Below are 22,510 nucleotides of genomic sequence, written 5' to 3' on the forward strand. Positions count from 1 at the left end.
GCGTCAGGGAAAAAGGGTTAGAGTGACCCGGAAGCAGTTTGAGAGCGTGAGGCTTGAAAAGCCAGCACCTCTTTGTCCACTTCGGCTTCCCAAGAGTCGGACGTCGCATAGGAAGTCAAATCCCACCCACCCACCCATCCCTGAATTAGGGCTTCATTTAAGCGGGGTCCTGGACAAGAGGTATCACAGGGACTCCTTTGGTCAGTGCCATTTTTTACCCTAGAAGAGGTCTTAAAATCATCATGGGCTCTGGACTGGCAGGAGATTTGGGGCTGACCTGCTGGTGGCCCTGGATTCTCTAACCCTACCCTGGAAGCCGTTGGTTGCCACAAGTGGTGGCAGATTATTTACCTGCGGCTCTGTTGACCGGAAGGCGGTTAACTTAAAGAGTGCAGGCTAACTTGGTTGTGGCCTGCTGGCACAGCCCGAAGGTCAAGCAAAGCCCCGTTGGAGAAAGGGCTGTAAATAGAATGACTATGTATATACGTGTGAGTATTTGAATACTGTGATGTTGATAAACAAGTTTTAAAGAGTTTACAATAAATAAAAGAGGCCAATGGAGTAATTGGCCTGGAACTATAATTTAATAAAAATGTACACACTGCGAAAATCAAACAAGACTCAGGTGTCTCTGTTGAGAGGAGGGGAGAAAATGGTGATGGAGTGAGTGCACTTTGTATGCCATCTATTATCTGATGCCAGCTGAGCCTAAATGTACCTCTAGAAAAAAGCCACCTCAGTTTTTAGAAAACTGACGTCGTCAGGATGGGAAAGCAAAGTGCGATCAAACGACCAAGACCTAACAGGAGTAGAGAGAGGGGTCGCGAGCTCCAACACTACTTCTGAATGATCCGATAAATGCAACGGAAGATATTTAATGTCCTTAACAACGTCAACTAACCTCTGGTGGATTAACATAAAATCAATCCTGGACTGATGATGGTACTTGCAGTTCCTGAAAGAGATACCCTGCTGTTGCCCTGCCCTTAATCTCCAGATATCCACATATCCGTACTGCTTCATTGCACCCAGCAAGTAGGATCTTGATTTCGACGGTACCCGGGATCTATTATTGTGTGATTTATCTAGGACTGGGTCTAGGACAATATTAAAATCACTGGTAATTATCACCGGTTCGGGGAACGACAAAAGCTGTGAAAAAAGGACTTCCAAGGATGATGGGTCATCTTGATTGGGACCATAGTACCCTACAATCGTTATTTGGGCACCCAAAATAGACAGAGAGGCAATAACCCATCAACCAGCAGGGTCCACCTTTGAATCTAAGACCCTAGCCCTAAGTTGTTTCTTGAAGATGAGTGATACTCCTCTGAAGGTCAAAGACTGTGATGTTGAAATTGCGAAGTCAATCCATTTATTCCCCTTCACTAAAGTGTCGATCTCAGCTTGGATCAAGTGTGTCTCTTGGAGTAAGATGACCTGTGCGTCTGAGTCCCGAAGATATTGCAACAAGGTTCTGGCCCTAGATTTAGTACGGAGGCCATTGATGTTCCAAGACAATATCTTTAATCTAGACATGACCACTATCCCAAACTCCGCTCAACCTTAATTTAATGCAAAGACCAGCATTAAGCTGCCCACCCCCTATGAAAAATGGCATCATAATATGCAAGGACAATTGGCGAGCATAAAAAGAAGAGACAAAAGATTGCAGTGTAACTCTTACTTGCACCATCGCGCAAGGGTGTCTGGGTGCAGGGTGTTGTATCTTACTTATGCCACCCCCCTGCACCCCAGCGCATGGTACCTTCCCCTCCCCTGCGCGTGAACTTCCTCTGAGTTCTCCCCTTCCTGATTGGTTCCCCCACATTCCATTCCCTCCCAGCTGATACCGTTGACACCAACTGTCATTATTGATGTTCCGCTTACCCACGCACCACCACCGGTGTGGGGCTGTTATAATAAACCTAACTTCATACTTCTTCAGCCAGTAGTCTGCTTTGTAACAGTGGCGACGAGGATGGGATACGAACCCACGCGTGCATAATTATTTGATCACGCACAAACTCTTCTTGCAGTGCTCCAAATCTGCAGGTTAAGGCTAAGTTGTTCAAGGCAGCAACGTAATCTTCAATGCTTTAATCTTTTCCTTGCTTCCTTCTTGAGAATTTATAAGGAATTTCTCTGAAAAAACCTACAGTATAAGACAATTACTGAAAAACAAAACTAAATTTGTCTGGTCACCTGACTGTCAGAACACCTTTGTTACCATCAAAAAGGAAATCAGTGAGGCGCCTTTCCTCAAAGGTTTTGACCCCAAAGCAGATATCTACCTAACTACAGATGCAAGCAACAAAGGTATTGGAGCTGTGCTAGCACAGAAGGACTCATCTAACCAAGAATGGGTTGTAGCCTTTGCCTCCAGGTCGCTCACCTCTGCGGAGGAAAAGTACTCAGTCATTGAGCGCGAAATGCTGGCTTGTTCATGGGCGCTCAATTACTTCAGAGCATATGTGTGGGGATACAAAATCCATCTTCGCACAGACCACAAACCATTAATCAAGATACTATCTGCCTCTGGTCTACAAAATGCTTCACCAAGACTCAGCAAAATGTCAATCAAGTTGTTGGATTACAACTACTCGGCGGAATATTGGCCAGGAGTGAAAAACAAAATTGCAGATTTCCTCAGCAGACTACCTCTGCCTCACACGGAAAGCATGGTCACTCAAGAAGACGAGGAGAAGGTAGCTCTGCTCTTCAACACCGACCTGGATGGAATATCAGCGGAAGAATGGGGTCAACACATGTCGCGCGACTCTACACTGCATATGGTATGCCAATTCGTCAACTCCGCATGGCCAGATAAGCGCAACCTACATGACAATGTCAAGGCGTACTGGGAAACAAGGAATGAACTCAGTTTGGAAAACGGTGTGTTGTACAGAATGGGTAAAGCCATAGCCCCTGCCACGCTCAGAGACAAGATCCTAAGTTTGTGTCACGTTGGCCACCTTGGTATCACCAAAACTAAGCAGCGAGTCAGGTCAAGTTATTGGTGGCCGGGTATTAACAAGCAAATTGAGGTCCAGGTCAGGAACTGTGTTGAATGCTGTGACTCAGACAAAACTCTCAAAACTTCAAAAGTCAGTCTCTCTCCAATTCAACCCCCGCAAATGGCATGGGAGAAATTGGGCTTGGACATAGTGGGGCCCATCGAAGGACATAATGGAGAAATCAAGTACATCCTGGTGGCAATAGATCATTTCTCCAAGTGGCCGGAAATTAAGATTGTTGAGGAAATTGACAGCTCAAAATTTATAGACTTCTTGGACAAACTCTTTCTAAGTGAAGGTTTACCCAAATCAGTGCTCACTGATAATGGCCCGCAATTCTGTTCTGACTTCTGAGGCATTCAAGTCATTCCTTGCTAGGAACTGTATCACCCATCACACCACTTCAATTTATCATCCTGAAGGAAATGGCCTCACTGAACGTTTCAACCGTGTCTTGAAGGGACACATACAACTATCCAGAAATGCAAACTTAAACTGGGAAGAGGAAATATACAAACTTATCTGGGCATTCAGGATTGCTCCTTGTGCAAGCACACGCACAGCACCGTTTGTTCTCATGAGAAGCAGACAGCCTTTGAGCATTGATCTGGGGTGGATGTCTGAATCCAAACAAATTGAATGGTCACCAGAAAACATAAGGAATAACATCATCAAAGCACAGAAATACTACAAGGAATGGTATGATTCGAGACACAGCGCAAAGGATCATACTTTCAAGGTTGGCGACCTTGTGAAAGTTCGTTTGGAAAAAAAATAAAGAAAGGAGAAAGCAGATTCACTGCCCCTCTTCACATTGACGAATTGTTTAACAATGCGGCAAGACTCAGTGATGGAAAAGTCTGGCACATGAGCAGACTGGCGAATTATCATCCTAGTGGCAAGGCCCACAATCAACAGCAACATGTTACCGTTAGCAATGATTTGTGGGTAGATGTTGATAGGTCTTGTGTTGAAGAGAGTAATATGTCTAGAAATAACAGCACACATGATCTCCAACCTGACTCTGACTCTGATGATGGTCAATCGACAGATCGGTCTGCAGGTGTCAATCCCAGCACTTCGACATATAATCGGAGTTGTCACGATGACCCTCATTCGGATTCTGAAGTTGCGTCTGATGGTCACAGACTCAGAGGTAGGTTCGGCAGAACTAACCTTGACTCTCATTCGGACACCGAATGTGCACCTAACTTACCGGCGGCCTCTGGAAGGTTTGGTAGAACCATCCGTAGACCTAAACGTTTGGATGATTTTGTTTGTGACTAATTACCCACCAGTTTATGTACCCTCTTGTTAATGGCCACCACATTCCGTGGCACTGTTGCCAAAACTCTCAAGAGAGGAAGATGTGTTGTATCTTACTTATGCCACCCCCCTGCACCCCAGCGCATGGTACCTTCCCCTCCCCTGCGCGTGAACTTCCTCTGAGTTCTCCCCTTCCCGATTGGTTCCCCCACATTCCATTCCCTCCCAGCTGATACCGTTGACACCAACTGTCATTATTGATGTTCCGCTTACCCACGCACCACCACCGGTGTGGGGCTGTTATAATAAACCTAACTTCATACTTCTTCAGCCTGTAGTCTGCTTTGTAACACATGGGAAGATTGTTTATGTACAGGAAGGTTCCCCTTCCTGCATATAAGCAATCTTGAAATGCCATTTTGCCACTTCTATGTGTGCTGCTCAATGCAGCACACATGGAAGTTACAAAATGTTATTTTTTTAAAGGATTGTTTATGTGCAGAAAGGGTCACCTTCCTGAACATAAACAATAAAAGGTGTATTGCTTTTTCCATGTGTGTTGAACAAGGTAGCACACATGGCAAAAGCAAAAACTAGGAGAAATAAAGCATTTCTCCTCACTCCGCCAAGTTAAGCCCAGGTTTTCATTGGTCTTAATTTTGGCACTGCCTCCTATTTACACTGCCCTTGTAAATAGGGGGCAGCATCAAAATCAATGGGTGTTGCAGTGGAACGCCCACCACAACACCCACTGCCCACCCCTTTCACGCTAAGCATAGCATGAAAGGGAGCCTTATTTACAAGGCAGCGTTAAGCCACGTAAAGTGGCCTAACACTGCTTACTAAATAAAGTGACGCCCCTCTGGAGATAGGGGCTTGTGAATATGCCTCATAGTCTCTCAAAAGGAAGTCACTGTTCTCTAGTTTGGCAAAAAAAGACGCTATGGCTGGCTAGAGGTTCACAGGGCACAATACATAGCTTAAAGGTCCCACCAAAGGACAGAGCTTTGCAAAAAAAGTACAGAGAGAGCAGACTTAAAGTACTTAGTCGTCAAAACCTGCTTGTTCTAATCCTCATGCACAGCAGAGCTGGGAGTTACAACTGGGAAGACCTACGTGTGGCTGGAATCCTTCCTCGTGACTTCTCACTGTTGCTTTGGGGTTTATTTACAGCCCCTTGTGCCGCAGGTAAGTCAAGTCACTTATATCCATATTATTTCTATTTCTATTTAAAACATTTATAGAGCCAAGGGGCGTCCGGGCGCTAACAGCAGGGACAGCAGCGTTGCCACAGACAGCAGCCTACATAGTCAGTGAGATTGTTGAGGCCACGAATATGGGAGGGCAGAGACTTCCAAAGAATTGCCGCTCTGTATCGGAAAGAGCGACCTCCGGCCCGAGTTTTCCGAACTTGAGGGACCAACAGCAAATGTTGGCCCATGGACCGGAGTTGACGGGAAGGAACATAAAAAGAAAGCAGATCTGTCAAGGCGCTGGGGGATCCGAGCTTCAACATTTTTAAGGCTATACAGAGAGCCTTAAATTCGATCCATTGAGCCACGGGCAGCCAATGAAGGTGGCAAATAGTACTGGACACCGAACAGACTCTACGCAAGCCCTAAAGGGCTCTAACTGCGGCATTCTGTACTCTCCGTAACCTTTGTATTTCTGCCTTGTTTGCCCCTAAGTACAGGGAGTGCACATAATCAAGCCTGGATATAATTAATGCTTGAATAATGAGCTGTCTGGTAGGGGCGTCAAAGAAGCCTAGTATGGGTTAAATGTGACGCACCAGGGGCATAACGGGCTTTTAAATAAGCACCTCAGTTTCTTGCGCCAGAAATCAGAGATTGAAACGAACCGGATATCAATCATGTAGGAAATGTTCATTTCTCAGGTTGCTTTGGCACGGGAATCATCCTTTACGACGCAACTTTTACCACGCAGTGCCTTTTATAACGCAGGTTTTTCAACGCAAGTCATTACAACGACTTGCGCTGGGGGGGTGTTCTAGGATAGGTAATAGTTTAATTTACTATCCAACACCTTCCCTACTATCCACGGGGACTGGAGTTGGAATAGTAAATTAAACCTGCGTTGTAAAAGCATGCGTGGTAAAAGCATGCGTTGTAACAACGTACATCCCTTTGGCACCATGTCCCAGTACTCCAAAGGTCACAGAATCCTGTAAATCCAATTTCTGAGGGTGTTTCATGACTTTCTGTTGTTTACGCCTAAGACTTTCTAACGTTAAAGCTTCCCAGATGCTAGGGCACCGATAGCAGCAGGGGGCAGGCTCTATAGTCCACTACAGTCTACAGCCATGGAACAGCCAATGTCCAGTCCCAAACAGTCAGCTGCTTCTTTCACATACATAGCATCCTTTTATCACCCTCAGACAACATGTGGCCAACCAGTCCGACTCTTTAGAAGCACTCTCAAAGCTTGTATACAAGGGAAGATACAAGGGCCCCATCCTTTGATAATGATTCCTATTCCACTGAAAGGTTATGTGTTTGGTAGTTAGTGAGTCATCCTCCTAGGTCATGTGTGCCAGCTGCTAGAGGGGCACCTCCTTTTCCTGAAAATCTTAGTACCTATACGACTATATCAGTACTATGATCCACACAGACACCCACACCTACAGAGTGCATATCAGGTCAGACATCCTGCCTCCCATTTTAGTCTCGAGAATACACACACGGCTGAGTTAGGATTTGTTGGGGGGGTTTTCAGGTATTTGAAGACTGACAGAAGCATTTAGCGTTGTTTTTTTCTGAAGTGTTCACTTTGCATTTTGAGTTGCTGGTGTTAATTCAAATCAGATTTGTTCTCCTTTCTACTCAATACCTCTCCACCCCACTGAGTGTGCTCTGCGCATAAGCCTCTTTTTTTTATCAACTTCTACATCCTGAATTGAGCATAGTTTTCAGAAAAGGGATTGAAAATCGACCGTCTCCTTTAAATCATAAATCTCAATTTAAGTGAACACAGAAAATCACAGCTTCCACCTCATTACCTAAATCATATCGTATTGACAATGTATGATAACCCATTTACATACTAAAAAGGTCAATGCTTGCCGAATCGCATGCAGATACATTTGCTGCTTCGTCTAACTTCAGCAAAAGAAATTCCGTGCGTCCTGAAAATATCCCGTGGCCTTCTACAGGAACAGAAAACAAGGAGAAATAGTAATGTGGTTTGTAGCATGATTTCTTTTTTCGAAGGAAACAATTCAGAGGTTTTTCCTCCAAAGAAATATAGCGAAACAGTAACTTTTAGGAGACCAAACAGCAGTGACAGGAGGGCTCACCAGGTTCAAATACAAAGGCAAACAGATGTTACTCCTATCTGTAAATAAAGAAAAAGGAGAATGCATTTGAATAATAAACCCATGTCATAATTGTTAAAGTAGAGGTGACATCCAAGAGATTAGGCAGGGAAGAACCATACTGATATGAGAGATTTGTGCGGAGATGTCAGGAAATTAGCCTCTGCTCCTGTACTCTGAGTAATATTAACCCCTCCCCTGCTGATGACTGAACCGCTCTGTCATCAGCCGCGGTGGCGCTGTGCTGATGACGGAGCAGTTCCGTCATGGCCCGCCCGACGCTCCTGCGCGGCTCGAATTCCGCACCTGCGCTGAGCGTTCTATTGAGCGGACGGGGCCATGACGGAACCGCTCCGTCATAAGCACAGCGTAACCGAAGCTGGTGATGGAGCGGTTCCGTCACCAGTATGCGCCCGCCGCATTTCCGCCCCGCCCCCTTAGCACTGCGGCGGAATAGCTGCCGCAGTGACGGGGTTCAAGCTAAGAACAACTTCCCCTTTGCTTGCTGTGTATGGTGCTATTCCAGAAATTACTGTATCAAATGTTGTTAGTGTGATTTGGGCAAGCCTGGGAAAAAGGCACATAGCAGGAGTTTGATTTACTAACCTTACAGGCTGTGTCTGTACCAAATGGGTAGAGTTCTGGCCTGATACAGGGATAGTAAAGGACCAGGGGTAGTTATAAGTGCAGGTTATGCAGGATCCCCACAGTGGCATTAGATATATGTTAGATGAGTGTGCCTTAGATTAGTGTGCAGATAGCAGGCATAAACTTCAGCAGACATAATTAGAGAGAGAACAAAACTGCTATACAACTGTCTCCAAACACAGCGGCCATCCAAAATTATTTTCCTGGTTAAGGCAGCAGTAAGGCATTGAATGAATGAATGAGAGACTTATAAAGCGCTGGACTCACTCCAGAAGGGGTATCTCCACACTAGCAGCGGATAGGATCGAGGAAGTAATGGGGGCAATAATATTTAAAAAGTTCTATTTTAATAGTTTTCTGAAGTTAGGTAATTTAGGGCACATACATAAGGCACTAGGGAGCGAGTTCCAGAGACGCAGTGCAACATAGGCGGAGGGTTTGCCCCCCGTTCGGAGTTTGTTGACCTGAGGCACTACTAACAGAGCCTTCCCTCCCACCAGAACGCAGGGATCTACTGGGTCAATAGGGGATAAGACTTTCAGTCATATGCTTGGGCCTACTATCGTTGATAGTTTTGTGATTCAGAAAGCATATTTTAAACTTGATTCGGTCATGAATGGGAAGCCAGTGAAGGCCTTTCAGTAACGGCCGAGAGGGAGCCCTGGAAGGTTGATTCGGAGCCAACCGAGCTGCTGTGTTCTGAACCACTTGCAACCTATTTAGGACCGTCTCATTTGCCCCTCCCCGCAGCGCATTACAGTAGTCCAAGCGCCTGACTACCAGAGCTTAGAGCAGGGTTTTTGTGCACAGATAAGGGGAGAATATAAAACACTCTCCGGCGAGGCTTCAGCATACTGGAACAGCTGCCTGAGACGGCAGCCACCTGGTTCTTCATAGATAGGGACCGGTCCAGATACACTCCTGGAGCCCCATTTATGAGGCCTTGCGTCAGTTTTGCGCTGCGGATGCGTCACTTTTTGTGACGCATCTGCGGCGTAAAACATGCGCCTTGTTGCGCCATATTTAAAAAGTGACGCATCTAGGTAGATGCGTCACTTTTTAAACCCCTGCGCCACATTATACCTGCGTCAGGTATAATGTATGCAGAGGGGGCGTTCCTCTGCAAAAAGCCTCGTAATAGTGACGCAGTGAAATCTATGAGATTTCACTGCGTCACTTTTAGGATGCGGTTGCGTCAAAATCTTGCGCCTGCCTCACAGCAGGCGTAAGACTGACGCAAGCCCTTTCACATGGGGCTTTCCCCATGTGAAAGGACGCATTGCTGGAGATGCGTCACTTTTGTGACACACTCCAGCAATGCGTCACTTTTGCGCTTACAGATGCGTCAGAAATACTGACGTATCTGTAAGCCCTTGCGACATGATGCGTCATACATTAAATATGACGCATCATTGGTGTCGCAAGGAGTGCGCAGTGAAAAGTGACGCATCGCTGTTTTCACGCAGCGATGCGTCACTTTTCATAAATAAGGCCCCTAGGTTTTTAGCCTTGCTAGTGGTGATAGGAGCAGGGCCTAATTCTGCCGGTCACCAATCGGGGCACCAGAGAAATTGTGCTTTGCTAAACAGAAGAACTTCGGTTTTGTTGGCATTCAACTGGAGAAAGTTCTTCGTCATCCAGTTGGAGATAGCATGCATACACTATGGAAAGAGATGTTTATTTGCCTCTGAGTTAATGTCAAAATACATGAAAATGAAAACAGGAGTTGTGTGTCGGCCACATAAGAAAATGGGACAAAGCCATGTTCTCTGATTAACTTTGCAAGGGACCATGTATATTAAATAATGTGGGACTGAGGCATGAGCATTGAGGGACCCCCTTTTTAAGAGATTTGGCTCCAGAGTGGAAAATACCCAAGTTTTAAAGTTTGGGTGCACTGTTCCAGAAAGCTGGAAAACCACTAAAAGGCCATCCCTACTATGCCGATGGCAGTCAGTCAGTCTTTGCAAGTCTATGATGTGCTACAGTGTCAAACGCTGCGGACAAGTCCAGCAGCACTAAAGACACTGCCTTATCATTGTCCAGCGAAAGTTTAATAAAGTCCATTACGCCAAGCAGTGAGGTTTCGGTGGAATGTTTCAGTCCAAAACTGGATTGTGAAGGGTCCAGACATGACTGAGTCTAGCTGCGAGTTGATATATCCCTCCACGAGTTTGCTCATGAGCGAAGGAGCGAGATTGGTGGATATTTAGATAGCTCTGTGGGCCGTAAATTGGATTATTATAAGAATCAGAAGGATTTGCGCAGATTTCCAAGCCAAAGGCACTTTTCCCTCACTCAGAGGGAAGTTGAGTAGGGAGCCTATAAGAGTGGTGAGATGTCGAGCCAGTAAAGCAAACAGTTTGGCTGGTATGATATCAATGGGGGATCCAGATATCACTGCTGTCAGCAGCTCTTCTACTTTGGAGTCTTGCAAGGGAGGGAAGCGAGCCAGCACGTTATTCTCACTAGGCACTATAAGAGGGGTAGTGAGAGCATTGACGAGACTCGCCACCCTAGGAAAGGCGTTGTAGATTTTTTCAATCTTATCATCAAATAAGTTGGAAATATTATCACATAAGGTCTAGGAGGGAGGGATGGGATTAGAGCAGGCAGTAGGAGATGTAAATGATTTAAGAATTGTGTACAGTTCCTTCCCTGAATTTCCACCTTCACTCAGTTGCACGTAGATGTATCTTTTCAGAGTTAGCTTCATGTTTTTATGGTATGAGTTTATTGCTGCTTTGAAAATATCTTTCTCTGACTGTAAACAACAATTACGCCAGGTTCTTTCCAGCCTTTTACATTTCGATTTCCCTCTACGTAATTCGTGAGAGAAACAGACTGCCTGCTTTCTTAGCGATTTGGGCTGCGATGCCTTAGGAGGCGCTAACGTATCTAAGGCAGTCCCTATAGCTTGATGGAGTTCATTGAGTCTGTTATATCTCTGGACTTAGTGAAATTAGGAGGCCTGAACACCTGCAAGAAGTTCTCTTCTGGGATTTTGTGCCCGTGGTGTGTAGTCTTCCCGCTATGTGGAAGGTTAGCAACCGTCTGATAATGGTTGTTTATCTGGAAGTTGATGAGAGAGTGATGTGTCCAGATCACTGATAACAGAGGGAGGGAGTGAATATTGGGTGAATTAGTAAGAATGACATCAAGTGTGTGACCTGCTACATGGGTCGTCCCAGAGTTCTTAATTTCCAGCCCTAAAGTGTCCATGTCTGCTAAGAACATTGCGACGTCCGTGTTTTCTTTAACTTCGCTGTGTAAGTTAAAGTCCCCAGGAAGGAGAAAGTGCTTAGACGCAATGACATGAGGGGCGATCCTTTCCATCAATTTTAGGGAGAAGTCCTTTACAGGCCCTGGGGGTAGATAAACTAGAGCACCTTTCCAGTGATCCTGGGGAGAGAATTCAATTCTAAAGACACAGATCCCAGTTAAATAATCTATGAAAGTGTTTATTATTGTAGCCTCTAAGAATGATTTGAAGACAATCGCAACCCCTCCACCTACTTTGTTATCTCTATTTAGATGTAAGATGCAGTACTGCTCTGGAAGGGCCAAAGCAATGGCCGGAATAGAAAAAGGTCTCAGCCAAGTTTCCGTTAGGAAACCTACATCGGGGCCTGGGAATTCAGGAAATCCCGTACCTCAGTACATTGTTTGGGTAGCGATCTCATGTTTATTAAAATGGCTTTCCAACTCACAGTTGAGACGGGAGCAGCCTTTTTTGTATCTCCCCTGAGGGTCTGCTATAGAACTCTGTAGTGGCAGTACCTACATGTGAACAGCCCCTACAGATACGCTAAACAAGCGTTAGCATAACATTTATATGAGGCGCCAGCTTGACTCATTGACTGACGTATGTTATTGAGTTCAGCGTACGAGCACAGATGGGCTTGCCTTAGGTGAGCCTTCAGTGCGCTAGCGGTGCCCGCTGTGTGCGTCCGCTGCGCGTCGCAGGATTCTGTCCATTAAATGGACTGGCAAGGGGAATTAGTCCCGCCCTCCCTGAGGTCTCTGAATTTCTCCCACAGCAAATGGACTTTTCCTAACTGGATCATAGTTGTGAATTGTTCACTTTGGGTCATACTTAGTGAGAAGATGGACAGTACTTACATTCTGTGCAGGTTGTTTCCCACGATGACATGCATAGCAATAAACACTGGAGTTGGAAACTGGTGAGTTAAAAAGACTGTATTGTTCCATCCCTTCACAGTCCCAATGGTAACACTTTCCTCCTGAATAATCTACAGCCTTCTGTGCTAGAGCAGGATGTAGGCCTCCAAGCTTACAGAGTAGCAAACATTTCCTCCTCCCTGAGTTAGAGTTTCAAACACTATAGTTCTGCATGCCATCTTCTACAGTGGATGAGTTGCAGTGGTGACAGCCATTTTGCTGTGAAGGATGGCCTTTTTTCCCAATGTGGTCAATATCCACTTTATGGAGTACCATCCCTTTCGGTTGAATAATCTGAATCGTATAGCCATTTGGCATCATTGTCCATTCAAGGTTGACTTCCATGTGAATATTCTCTGTCCTTTTCCATCCAGTGAGACTAATCCTGGATCAGGTTTATCCAAGATCAGGACCTCGTCTATATTTCTAGAACCCCAGCAAGCGGAACTTGTGTGCATTGGTCAACAAGAGCTCCCCTGTAGTTAGGAGTGTCACTTTGCAGGTGTGTGGGTTAATCTCTAGTCTATTCTGGCCTTGCTGATTCAAGAGGACAATGGAAATGTAGCAAGGAACTTGGTCTATGCCTCCTGGAATGCAGAGGACTCTTGGACCACAGCTGCTTAACAAATATCAGCATTCGTGATTCCAGGTGAGAACTGAAAGAACTGAGGAGTGGTGAAGACATATGTTGGATAGAGTACTGGCTGGTACCGGACAAGGGTAGTGGGACAGGGGGGGACTTAAGAAAATAAATCAATTACCTTGGAACGGATGGCCGCCGCCTCTCCCCATCCTCTTCCTTCTTCCAGTCTCCAGACCCGTCAGCAGGAAGCAGCACTAAGCAGCAGGAAGCTTCTGGTCTCCCAGTCTCCCCAAAGCCAATCACAGTGCTGCAATGCAGTGTTGTGATTGGGAACGGCGCTCAGACGTGGACAGGGAGTCTGTGTATGTTCCCCACCAGGCTGTAATGCACATGCTAAGTGCACATGAACTGTTTGTACGTCCCAAGAGGGCCGGTCAAACAGACATGCACACTTAGGGAGTGCAAACCACTCCTCCCCTGCTCTGGCCAACCCCGCCCTGCCCCAACTGAGCAAGGCCACTGACTGCAATAGGAAAAATAAAATGATAATAACTAAACGTTATTGCCGTTCTATTTTTCTTTTTGCGCAGTTTGATGACGCTCCTTCGCCTCAGCGGAGGAGCCACTAATGGTTGGATGCATTGTAGACAAATAACTCTAATAGTTAAGCACAACTATTGCGCAATCGAGAACCACATGTGGTGCACACACCCTGGCACAGAAGAGGATGTAGTGAAGCAATAGCAAAATAAGTAAAATTCACTGAGCAAAAGAATAGCCAACTAATTTGTGTCAAGTCATTTAAACCATTTCTCTGACACATTATTACTCTAATGAGGCTGGTGGCATACATGAACGCATGCAGTCATGGGTGAGATAAAGAGAAGCTGTTCTGGCACTTGTCCATAAATGATACAGCAACAAGATATGCCCTCGAATCCACCAAAACCGACCCTTCTGAAGAATACTGAATGTATGAAACATGGGTCAAAGGTTACCAAGCACTGGTCTCCATACTGTGACGAAAGATTGTACCATCATGTATTTGGGGATAGCTGGAACAAACATGCCAGCCAGTGTGTAACTCCACCCACTTCACTTTGTTAAAAGTTACATCCACTTATAAAAACTATTATCAAATGTGTTCTAAATATACCGATTAAAATATACAGTTTACAAGAATGTCATACATTTAAAACAAATACATTAAGAGAAGCGAAAACTAGAGTCTCCCACGCCCAGCTGCTGCAAAATGTTGAGAGGTGCAACTTCAGCAATTGCTGTGTTTAATGTTTACACCTTATGTTACCGCTCGTGAGCAGAAGTTTGGAAAGGCAGAATCGTTAAAAGGCAGGATGATTAAAAGCCGAAAAAGATCCGAACTCGAGAGGCCTCAAAGAATCTTCAGGCCTGCAATCTGTTCGAGTTTGGACAGCAGAGTGACTTCACGTGGGCGGCGCAGCATTTTCCATAATAATGATGGGGAACCAGGACAGATTTTGTAAAACAGAAAAAGACCGGATGGATGGCAGCTTTAATGAATGCAGATTTTAACCCGAACAATTACATTATTGGTTGGTGGGTAAGAACAGGGCTGGACAGGCCTTTAATTTCACCGGGCATTTCCCTGGTTGTCTGGTTTGGAAGCCCAGGGCTGCTCCTGGGGCCTCTGTCACTTTCCCCAGCTTCCTGACGTTGATTGCAGCAGAGACGGAGAAGAGAGAATAGGGGAGGGAAAGGGGAGAGAGAAAACGATTAGAAACGGACAAAAGAGAGAGAGAAAGAATGGATAGATGGAGGAAAAGAATTAAAAGATAAAGGGAGCCGGACCTGACTGCCTGGCTATGTTTATCACTCTGGATTCTATTGTATTGTCAGTAACTAGTTGTGAAGCAAAGGCCTTTAAACGCATAACAGCTCTACATAAAATTAAAATAATAAAGATTGGTTTTTAATCTGACTAGTTAGAGGAATGATGCCAATAATTAATCTAATAAATTACGGAAGACTGAATATCTTCTTTTAGCCTTTAGTTTTCAACGCTGGAATGCCTTATTCTCTGCTCTACACACTCCTAGGTAAAGCCACTTCATGTGCCATTGCTTGCCTCTTCAACTGAATGAAACCTTTGAACCATATACTAATCCCCCACCAAGATCCAACTACATTTCTTGTAGATTGAGCTTCGAACCATTTTCAAAATTCTATGACTTTCCACAAAAAAAGCTAAAATCCTCAGCCCACATTCTAACCTGGGCAGAAAATATCTGGGACATTTGTGTGTGAGAAGTAAGGAAAGCAGCATTCTGAATTTGCCAGAGGCACACAAGAAGACACTCCTTCCCAGATCATCCCTGCAAATGTCCAAAGAAACTGGAATCGCCTCTGAGCTGCACGCACGCGCGCGCACACAGACACACACACTATTTTGTCTGCTATTTTCTATTTTTTTCTGAAATGCGTTGCCACCTATAACCCCGCATTTTGACATGATATAAACGATAGTGCATCATTAACTCAAGCCCTCTGTTCAAAGTAAACTAAATAAAGTGCATCCCACGTGTGACTGCCTGCCACTAAAACGAATACACCCTGCTACATGGAATGTGGCCATTGTAAACAATGGCCCTGTGTTTGCTCAATAGCCTCAAGGTAGAGTGCTCCTAATGTATAGCAGTCTGATATAATGATAGGGGTTCATTGGCACACTTCAGTCACTGTCAGGGATGCAATTATCCAAGTCGTCTTGATTTGTGCTCTGAAATGTCTCGTCAGAATGATACCTACCGTTAGGAGCAAGTTTCTGACACGCAAAAAGGTAGCTGCCCTATTTTACAATGTGAGCCAAATAACAGATTTTTTTAAGCATGCTGAAAAACCTTTGTGACGTGGGAACCTTTTGCCTGCTTAGACTGCAGGGGTTTTGATTGGTTATAATATTAGACTTTCGAATCTCCTACAATCAGTTTTTAGTGGACCAGCTGGATCCTGGAGTTGAATTACTTTTATGTGCTGTTGAGACCTTGAGCGGGTGTTCCTAACTGATGAACAGGCAGAGCTTTGAGGAGACACACTTTGTGACATGGTTGCTATGCAGATGTTCTAGTCTGTCCAGTCACTCCCTTTGAAGCATTGTATCAGGCTACTTACAAGTGATACTGTTGAGAGGGCAGTGTGTGCTTTGACATTGCGAGCATTGGGCTGTGTGTGGATCTTTGTGGAAGGGTAGGCATGCAAGGCCGGCAGGAGCACTCAAGACAGGCAAGGGTCCTTGGGTCAGGCTGCTTAGTAATGTGATGTGGTGCATTCCTGCTATTAAGCAGGTTTCAGAGTAAAGGAGTGAAAGCCCCAGGAGACATATAACAGTGAGGGACATTCGATGGTGCTTGAAGAAGTGGATGCTTTTGTGACCAAGTGATTCGAGACACTGCGCTAACCAGGGCCTTCTCCAGTGGCGTAGCTAGACCTTTGGCTGACTGTGATGTCCCCTGAGTTTGCCACCCGCAGCGGGTGTATGAAGATTGGGGGAGGGAGCGGTGCTGGAGATTCCTGCAGCGGCCACCCCGTGACATCCACAGGTAAGAGAGGGGGTCCAGGAGGCCACCGCCCCCAAAAACTCATACCGCCAGGGCAGACCATACACACCCACTGGCATCCTCCAATTGTCAGACATCCCCTCAAAGGTCTTGTTTACCCCTAATGCTGCAAGGCACATTTTCTTAAAGGATATCCAGTCTACCATGGATAATATGGGATTCTCATTCTATTCAAAATCCCTCCTGGGGATTAGCTATCCTAATGCATTTGCATGAAATCCTGCCTGGTGGTCTTGCTGAAATGGTGTGCTGTATCTTCGCTACAGTCTTGGCGTTAGTTACATATCTTTTCTATAACTGTGAGCCTGTGATCTGCAAAATCCTGTCTCGTATGCCTTCAACGTAATTATTTATCTCATAGCTAATGAAAACCTAATGTGATGCATTAGCATCTTTTCTACTTTGGAGAAAACAATGCTTCTTTACACATCTAAATCTTATATTTAGAACTATTGTGTCTGTTATATTCCCTAATTTGTGGCTTAATAATTTCTTAGCTCAAAGACTGGCAAATTTGTGGTTTGTTGTGGCTCGTAGTGACCAGTGGCATAGCAAGGTCAGGTGGTACCCGGTGTGGAAAATTTCTTGTCACCCCCGGCTTGACAAAATGGCAAAAATATGTGTTTAAAAGACACATTTTTGACACTTTGTAACCCCCCCCCCGGTGATGACACCCGGGGCAGCCTGCACCCTCTGCACCCCCCTTCCTACGCCACTGGTAGTGACAAATGCATTTCTTATAAAATGGCTTGCCCTTAGCTTACAGACTAGCGCATTTGTGGCTTGTAAAGTCAAATGCACCCATGGCATATATGTTGGATAGATCTAAGCATGAAAATTGTACATAAATTGCCATAAACACGACCCCAAATTTAGCAAATACATGACTCCTATCTGGGCAAATGGCAAGCTCATAGACGGGGCCACTTGAACTGTGGCGCATTGCAGAACTAAATTATGCAACAGGACTAATTACTATATTAGGTGAAAAGAAAATCAAAATATGCACTAATTATGCAGCACCTCTTTAAATTAAAACAGCTCTTCTGAATAGGTTAGTGTTTTTCTCTTTATTATGTACTTGTCCACTAAGAGGTACTTTAGCATACAAGGCAGGAGCTTTTAAAAACATATACAACATAAGTAGGCTTATTCTAAAATGTTGAAATAATTGCAGCTTACACAACGCCTGTAAAGTGAACATACATTTGTGTTATAGTAAAAATAAAATTCGGAAAAAGGACTCCTTTTAACCACCCTGTTTAAGTCACATTTTAGTATTTAAGTTTTTTTTTTTGTTTTCTGTTCAGACATAAACCCTTCCCACAGACCAATGTTTACTCTATCTTGTCAATGATGTCATCTCTTTAGATGACTAACAGTTAATAACCAAAGCTGACTAGTTAAATCTCGTAGTGTCTGGTGGCACATTGCTCCTCAGCTATAGCTATTTTAATGATATTTGATCCTTTTGAGAATTTTTTATTTTTTTTGCTTAAATCAGCAAATTATGCAAAAGATGAAAGATTATAGGCCAAGTGCATCAAATTCATATTCCAATAGAAAACTCAACAACTGCACAGTCTCGTTTTTCCAATAGCATGCATGTAGAATTTCAGATGTATGTATCATGGGAAACAACTTTTACAGCACAACCATTGCATCACACTACATTTACAACGCAGTCATTAAATCGCAACATCCTTTACAATGCATGTGACTGCAACGCATCCATTACATTGCATGTCACTACAACGCATGACACTACATCGCATGTCACTACAACGCAGGCATTACATCACATGTCATTACAACACATACCATTACAACGCATAGTACCCCTACACCATTTAACACTTACCCTACTGTTGCACCCCCTGGAGTTAGAATTGTAATTTTTACCCCTACACTATCCAACATTTACCCTACTGTTAAACCCCCTGGAGTTAGAATAGTAATTTTTACCCCTACACTATCCAACACTTACCCTACTGTTGCACCCCCCGGAGTTAGAATAGAAATTGTTGCCACTACACTATCCAACACTTACCTTAAATGCAATGTAATGGTATGCGTTGTAAAGGTATAATGCGATGTAATGGAATGCGCTGTAAGTGTAGTTTAAAAAAAGGAGTTATAGTGGTATGCAATGTAAATGTATGCGCTGTAAAGGATGTTGCGATGTAAAAACTGCATTTGTAAAGGCATGCATTGTAAATGTATGCTTTGTTATGTCATACCTTCATGTATCATATCAGCAAACTCGTAAAGATACACTGTTGCATGTTTCAAGCAAACAGCATCTGCTTGTTTGCTAAAATTTGGATACACTGGTTAAGATCAAAGTTAGAATGTACACTTTTAGCCGCAGACCAGAAGAGGACATGGAAATCATATACTGTTTCATTGTTTCATTTTACAACAATCGCTTATTGTGTGTGCTTGCTTGTAATTTATTGTCATATGTTAGTATTGCCCACCACTCATTTTTCTGTCGTCTTCTAAGCATGCACTCTTTATTGTGAACCTTGTTGCTTACTTAAAGTCTGATTATGATTGGTCCAGGAAATTTCAATCTCTCTTCAAACATCTGTTTGCACAGGATCTCAATTATAAGTAGTGCAATGTTTATTTCATCCCATACTTCAGAGGTGTAATAAAGTCTATGTCTTTCAATCAATTGCGTCAGGTCAAAATTGCCAGATTTTAAAGAGTGAAAAAGACCTAGAAAACACAACACTTAGCACCATGTTTCACATGTTATGCCCCATTTTCTAGACAAAACTCGGGAAGGGTGATAATATTATCACACAGGATACATTCTGTGTCAAAGTTTAACAGATGCGATATTTATCCCATCCATCCTTGGACCTGCAATAATCAGGCTGTCTGACTTGTATAAGACAGTTAAAATACAGTGAGGCAAATGTGAGATGCTTTGAAGAAAATACTTAAAGGCCTTTCAGTGCTGCTAGTAACGAGGCATGATACACAGAAGGGGCGTGCAAAAGGCGGGGTGCATTTCAGGGCAGCAGTTCCTCCATGGGAGGAGGTTGCAAGGTCTCTACATATGTAATTGTTCGCAAATTACACTCTTTCTTTCCTCACTGGTGACTAAATTGCATAGAGGTTCTATAAAAGTGAAGCTCTGCACACCCTCTGTCTTACAATGATGCATAAGTATGCCAATTACAAGGCTGCTAATCAGGGCTATAAATGGCCCACTAGGTGGGTGGAAAGATCAGATCGGAAGCACAGTGTGGTCGTCCAAGTGAGCAATATTCAAATTGCCCACCTGGTTTGCGTTCAGCCGAATCGCTGCTCATATGCCGAACTTCTCTCCGGCACATGGCTATTAAGGCAGCAGCATACATTTGATTTTCTATTTCTATTTATGAAACATTGTTGACAAATCTAAATTAATCGAAATAGTACTTGGGCTACCCAATGGCACAATCAAGTTTCATAAGCAATGAGGCAGTATTTTTAATGTTACTCATCAATGAGTACATTAATCCATTAAAATTAGGACTCCACGTTCCATGTTATTTATTTTTTACAGTTAAATAAAGAACCTAAAAAGTGAAAGTCTAATTGAAAAATGTAAATACATGGGGCCTGATTCACAAAGAGCCTCCGCACTCGTGGTGGACACTCCGCAGTCGGGGCTGAATCTCCTCAGTGAGAATTCTCACTGGGTCTTTCTTCGAAGGATAGCCAGTAAAGCCTATGCCTTACAGTTGTCTCACAATCATATTTTTTTGTTTACTCATCAGTTTTGCTTCCTAATTCTAGATATTCTGGCGCCTAGCCCTGTGGGTTGGCAGCAAGACTATAAAAGGAGATGCTGCGGCCTCAGCACCACAGGTGTGACCCATGTAAACAGCTCTATTGCAAAGGGCCTTATAGGAATGAAAAATACAATTAAACATTCAAAAAAGAATTTGAACTGAATATTACTTGAGAAAAAGTGTTTTGCCGATCCACAGCAAAACCATTAACGATAAAAATACACGTTTGTGTTAATTCTACTCTATTTTTTAATCTTTTTTTATTTATTTCAAATATTTTTATTGAAAATAAATTTTTACATATACAAAAAGTATACAGTTGTCTTGCTCGGGCTGCTCTTACAATGTTCTTTCACAGTTTTTATGTTTGTTGCTTTTTTAAGTTGTATGTCCGAATGTTTTATGTGGTTCCCCATTTGTGTCTTCCATATTCATTGAACTAGGACCACATTTAGCAAATCTTTTCAATAGAGCGCCCTTGACTATACAGTGTGCCTGTTTGCCCCCTCTCATGTCCAAAAACAATCCGCCACTGTATCTTTCAACGGCAAGACCTGTTCATTGCAAGTCAGTGTGAAATGTGACTTTTAGAAGTTAAATCCTCCCCTACACTTCCCTATCCTTGCCTTTGCCCTTTATTTGTTGCAATGTAGGTGACCTTTCACATCTCTGTTGCCTTCTCTACCATCAACCACACACACACATTTTAACAAACCGGAAAGGACAATGGCTGTCACGCGCTGAAGCATCAGAGTTAATTGCCCTTCAGACGCAGGTCCTGAACCTCTGTCTTTGTCTCCACAGCGATGGCTGGGCCGACAGGTATGATGTCACGGACGGGTACCAGCGCGAGGCTGTCGGAGGAATAACCATCAAACTCCAGTCTCCCGATGTGAAATGGTTCGACGATTACTACCTGCAGCTGCGACCCGAGACCAATCACCGAAACCCCTGGTTCCAGGAGTTCTGGCAGCACAGGTTCCAGTGCAAGCTGAAAGGATATTCGCAGGAAAACCCCAAGTTCAACAAAACTTGCAACAGTAAGAAATTATACACTTTTTTTTATTTACAAATCAAATTAAAGCAGAATTAGGACTGGAATAAAAGGTTGGCTTATACTTTCTTACACATAAAGAGTCATTTTAGAAAATTATATTGAAATTTCCAGTGTTTATGTGTGTGACCATAGTCATGAAGCTTTAGATTACCGAAGAGTTTGAAGCAGGCAGCTAAAAGCATTATTTGGAGCAGTTTTTTGGACAGTGACAGTAGTTTCCTTGTGATTTGTATCAGCAATTTGATGCATATTACTTGAGGCTAACCCCTAGATGCATCATTGTAACATTTTGCGATTTCTTAATTGCGAAAATTAAGGAATCGCAATTAAGAAATCGCAAAATGCTATGCATCAAAAAATCGCAAATTATTTAGCGATTCGGTAATTTTCCTTAATTGCGATTCACAATTTGCGAATCTCAATTAAGGAAAACCCTTCCGATTGATTCCTATGGGCCAAAAGACCCATAGGAATCAATGGGAAGGCATTCACATTTTTAGAATTTGAAATTGCGATTCGCAAAATGTGAATGCACGTTCATGGGTGCAGGGGGGTTCAAAGAACTCCTCCCTGCACCCCTGAAATTGCACTGCAAGTGCAATTTACACACACACATGACCCAAGGACATGTGTGTGTGTAAATTAAAACTTAACAAATATATAACAACTAGTGCATGTTTGAAAGTTTTCGATAAATTAGCATGAAGTTCAACTTCATGCTAATTTACCCCTTCCAAATTGCGAATTCGCAATTCTAAAGTAATCATGCATTGCATTTAAGAAATCGCAAAATTGCGTTTTCTTAAATGCAATCGCAATTTAAGAAATCGCAATAAAATTGCGATTTCTAAAATTGCGAAAATAGCAAAATGCTTCATGCATCCCAAAAACGGGATTTGCATTCGCAAACGGCTGAATTTTGCGATTCGCACCGTTTGCGAATGCAAAAACCCTTGATGCATCTAGGCACTTAAGTGTGAAAAGTTGCACTGTCTAACCTTGAACCAAAATTAGATGGCAATCATTTTTTTAACAC

The 22,510-nt window shown here is 43.7% G+C and overlaps 1 protein-coding gene across 1 annotated transcript in view; it reads left to right on the forward strand.

Moving 5' to 3' along the window:
- The window catches only part of LOC147670586 (metabotropic glutamate receptor 5-like), a gene marked incomplete at both ends in the record, with an annotated part of 474,287 nt that overhangs the window by 342,524 nt on the left and 109,253 nt on the right, over positions 1-22,510 (forward strand). The window contains one exon of the mRNA XM_086948148.1: positions 21,222-21,457. Within this exon, the coding sequence (XP_086804274.1) occupies positions 21,222-21,457 (236 nt within the window). The remainder of the gene's footprint in view (positions 1-21,221; positions 21,458-22,510) is intronic.

Source organism: Lissotriton vulgaris, unplaced genomic scaffold (genome assembly GCF_964263255.1).
Source record: "Lissotriton vulgaris unplaced genomic scaffold, aLisVul1.2 SCAFFOLD_1833, whole genome shotgun sequence".
Lineage (NCBI taxonomy): Eukaryota > Metazoa > Chordata > Amphibia > Caudata > Salamandridae > Lissotriton > Lissotriton vulgaris.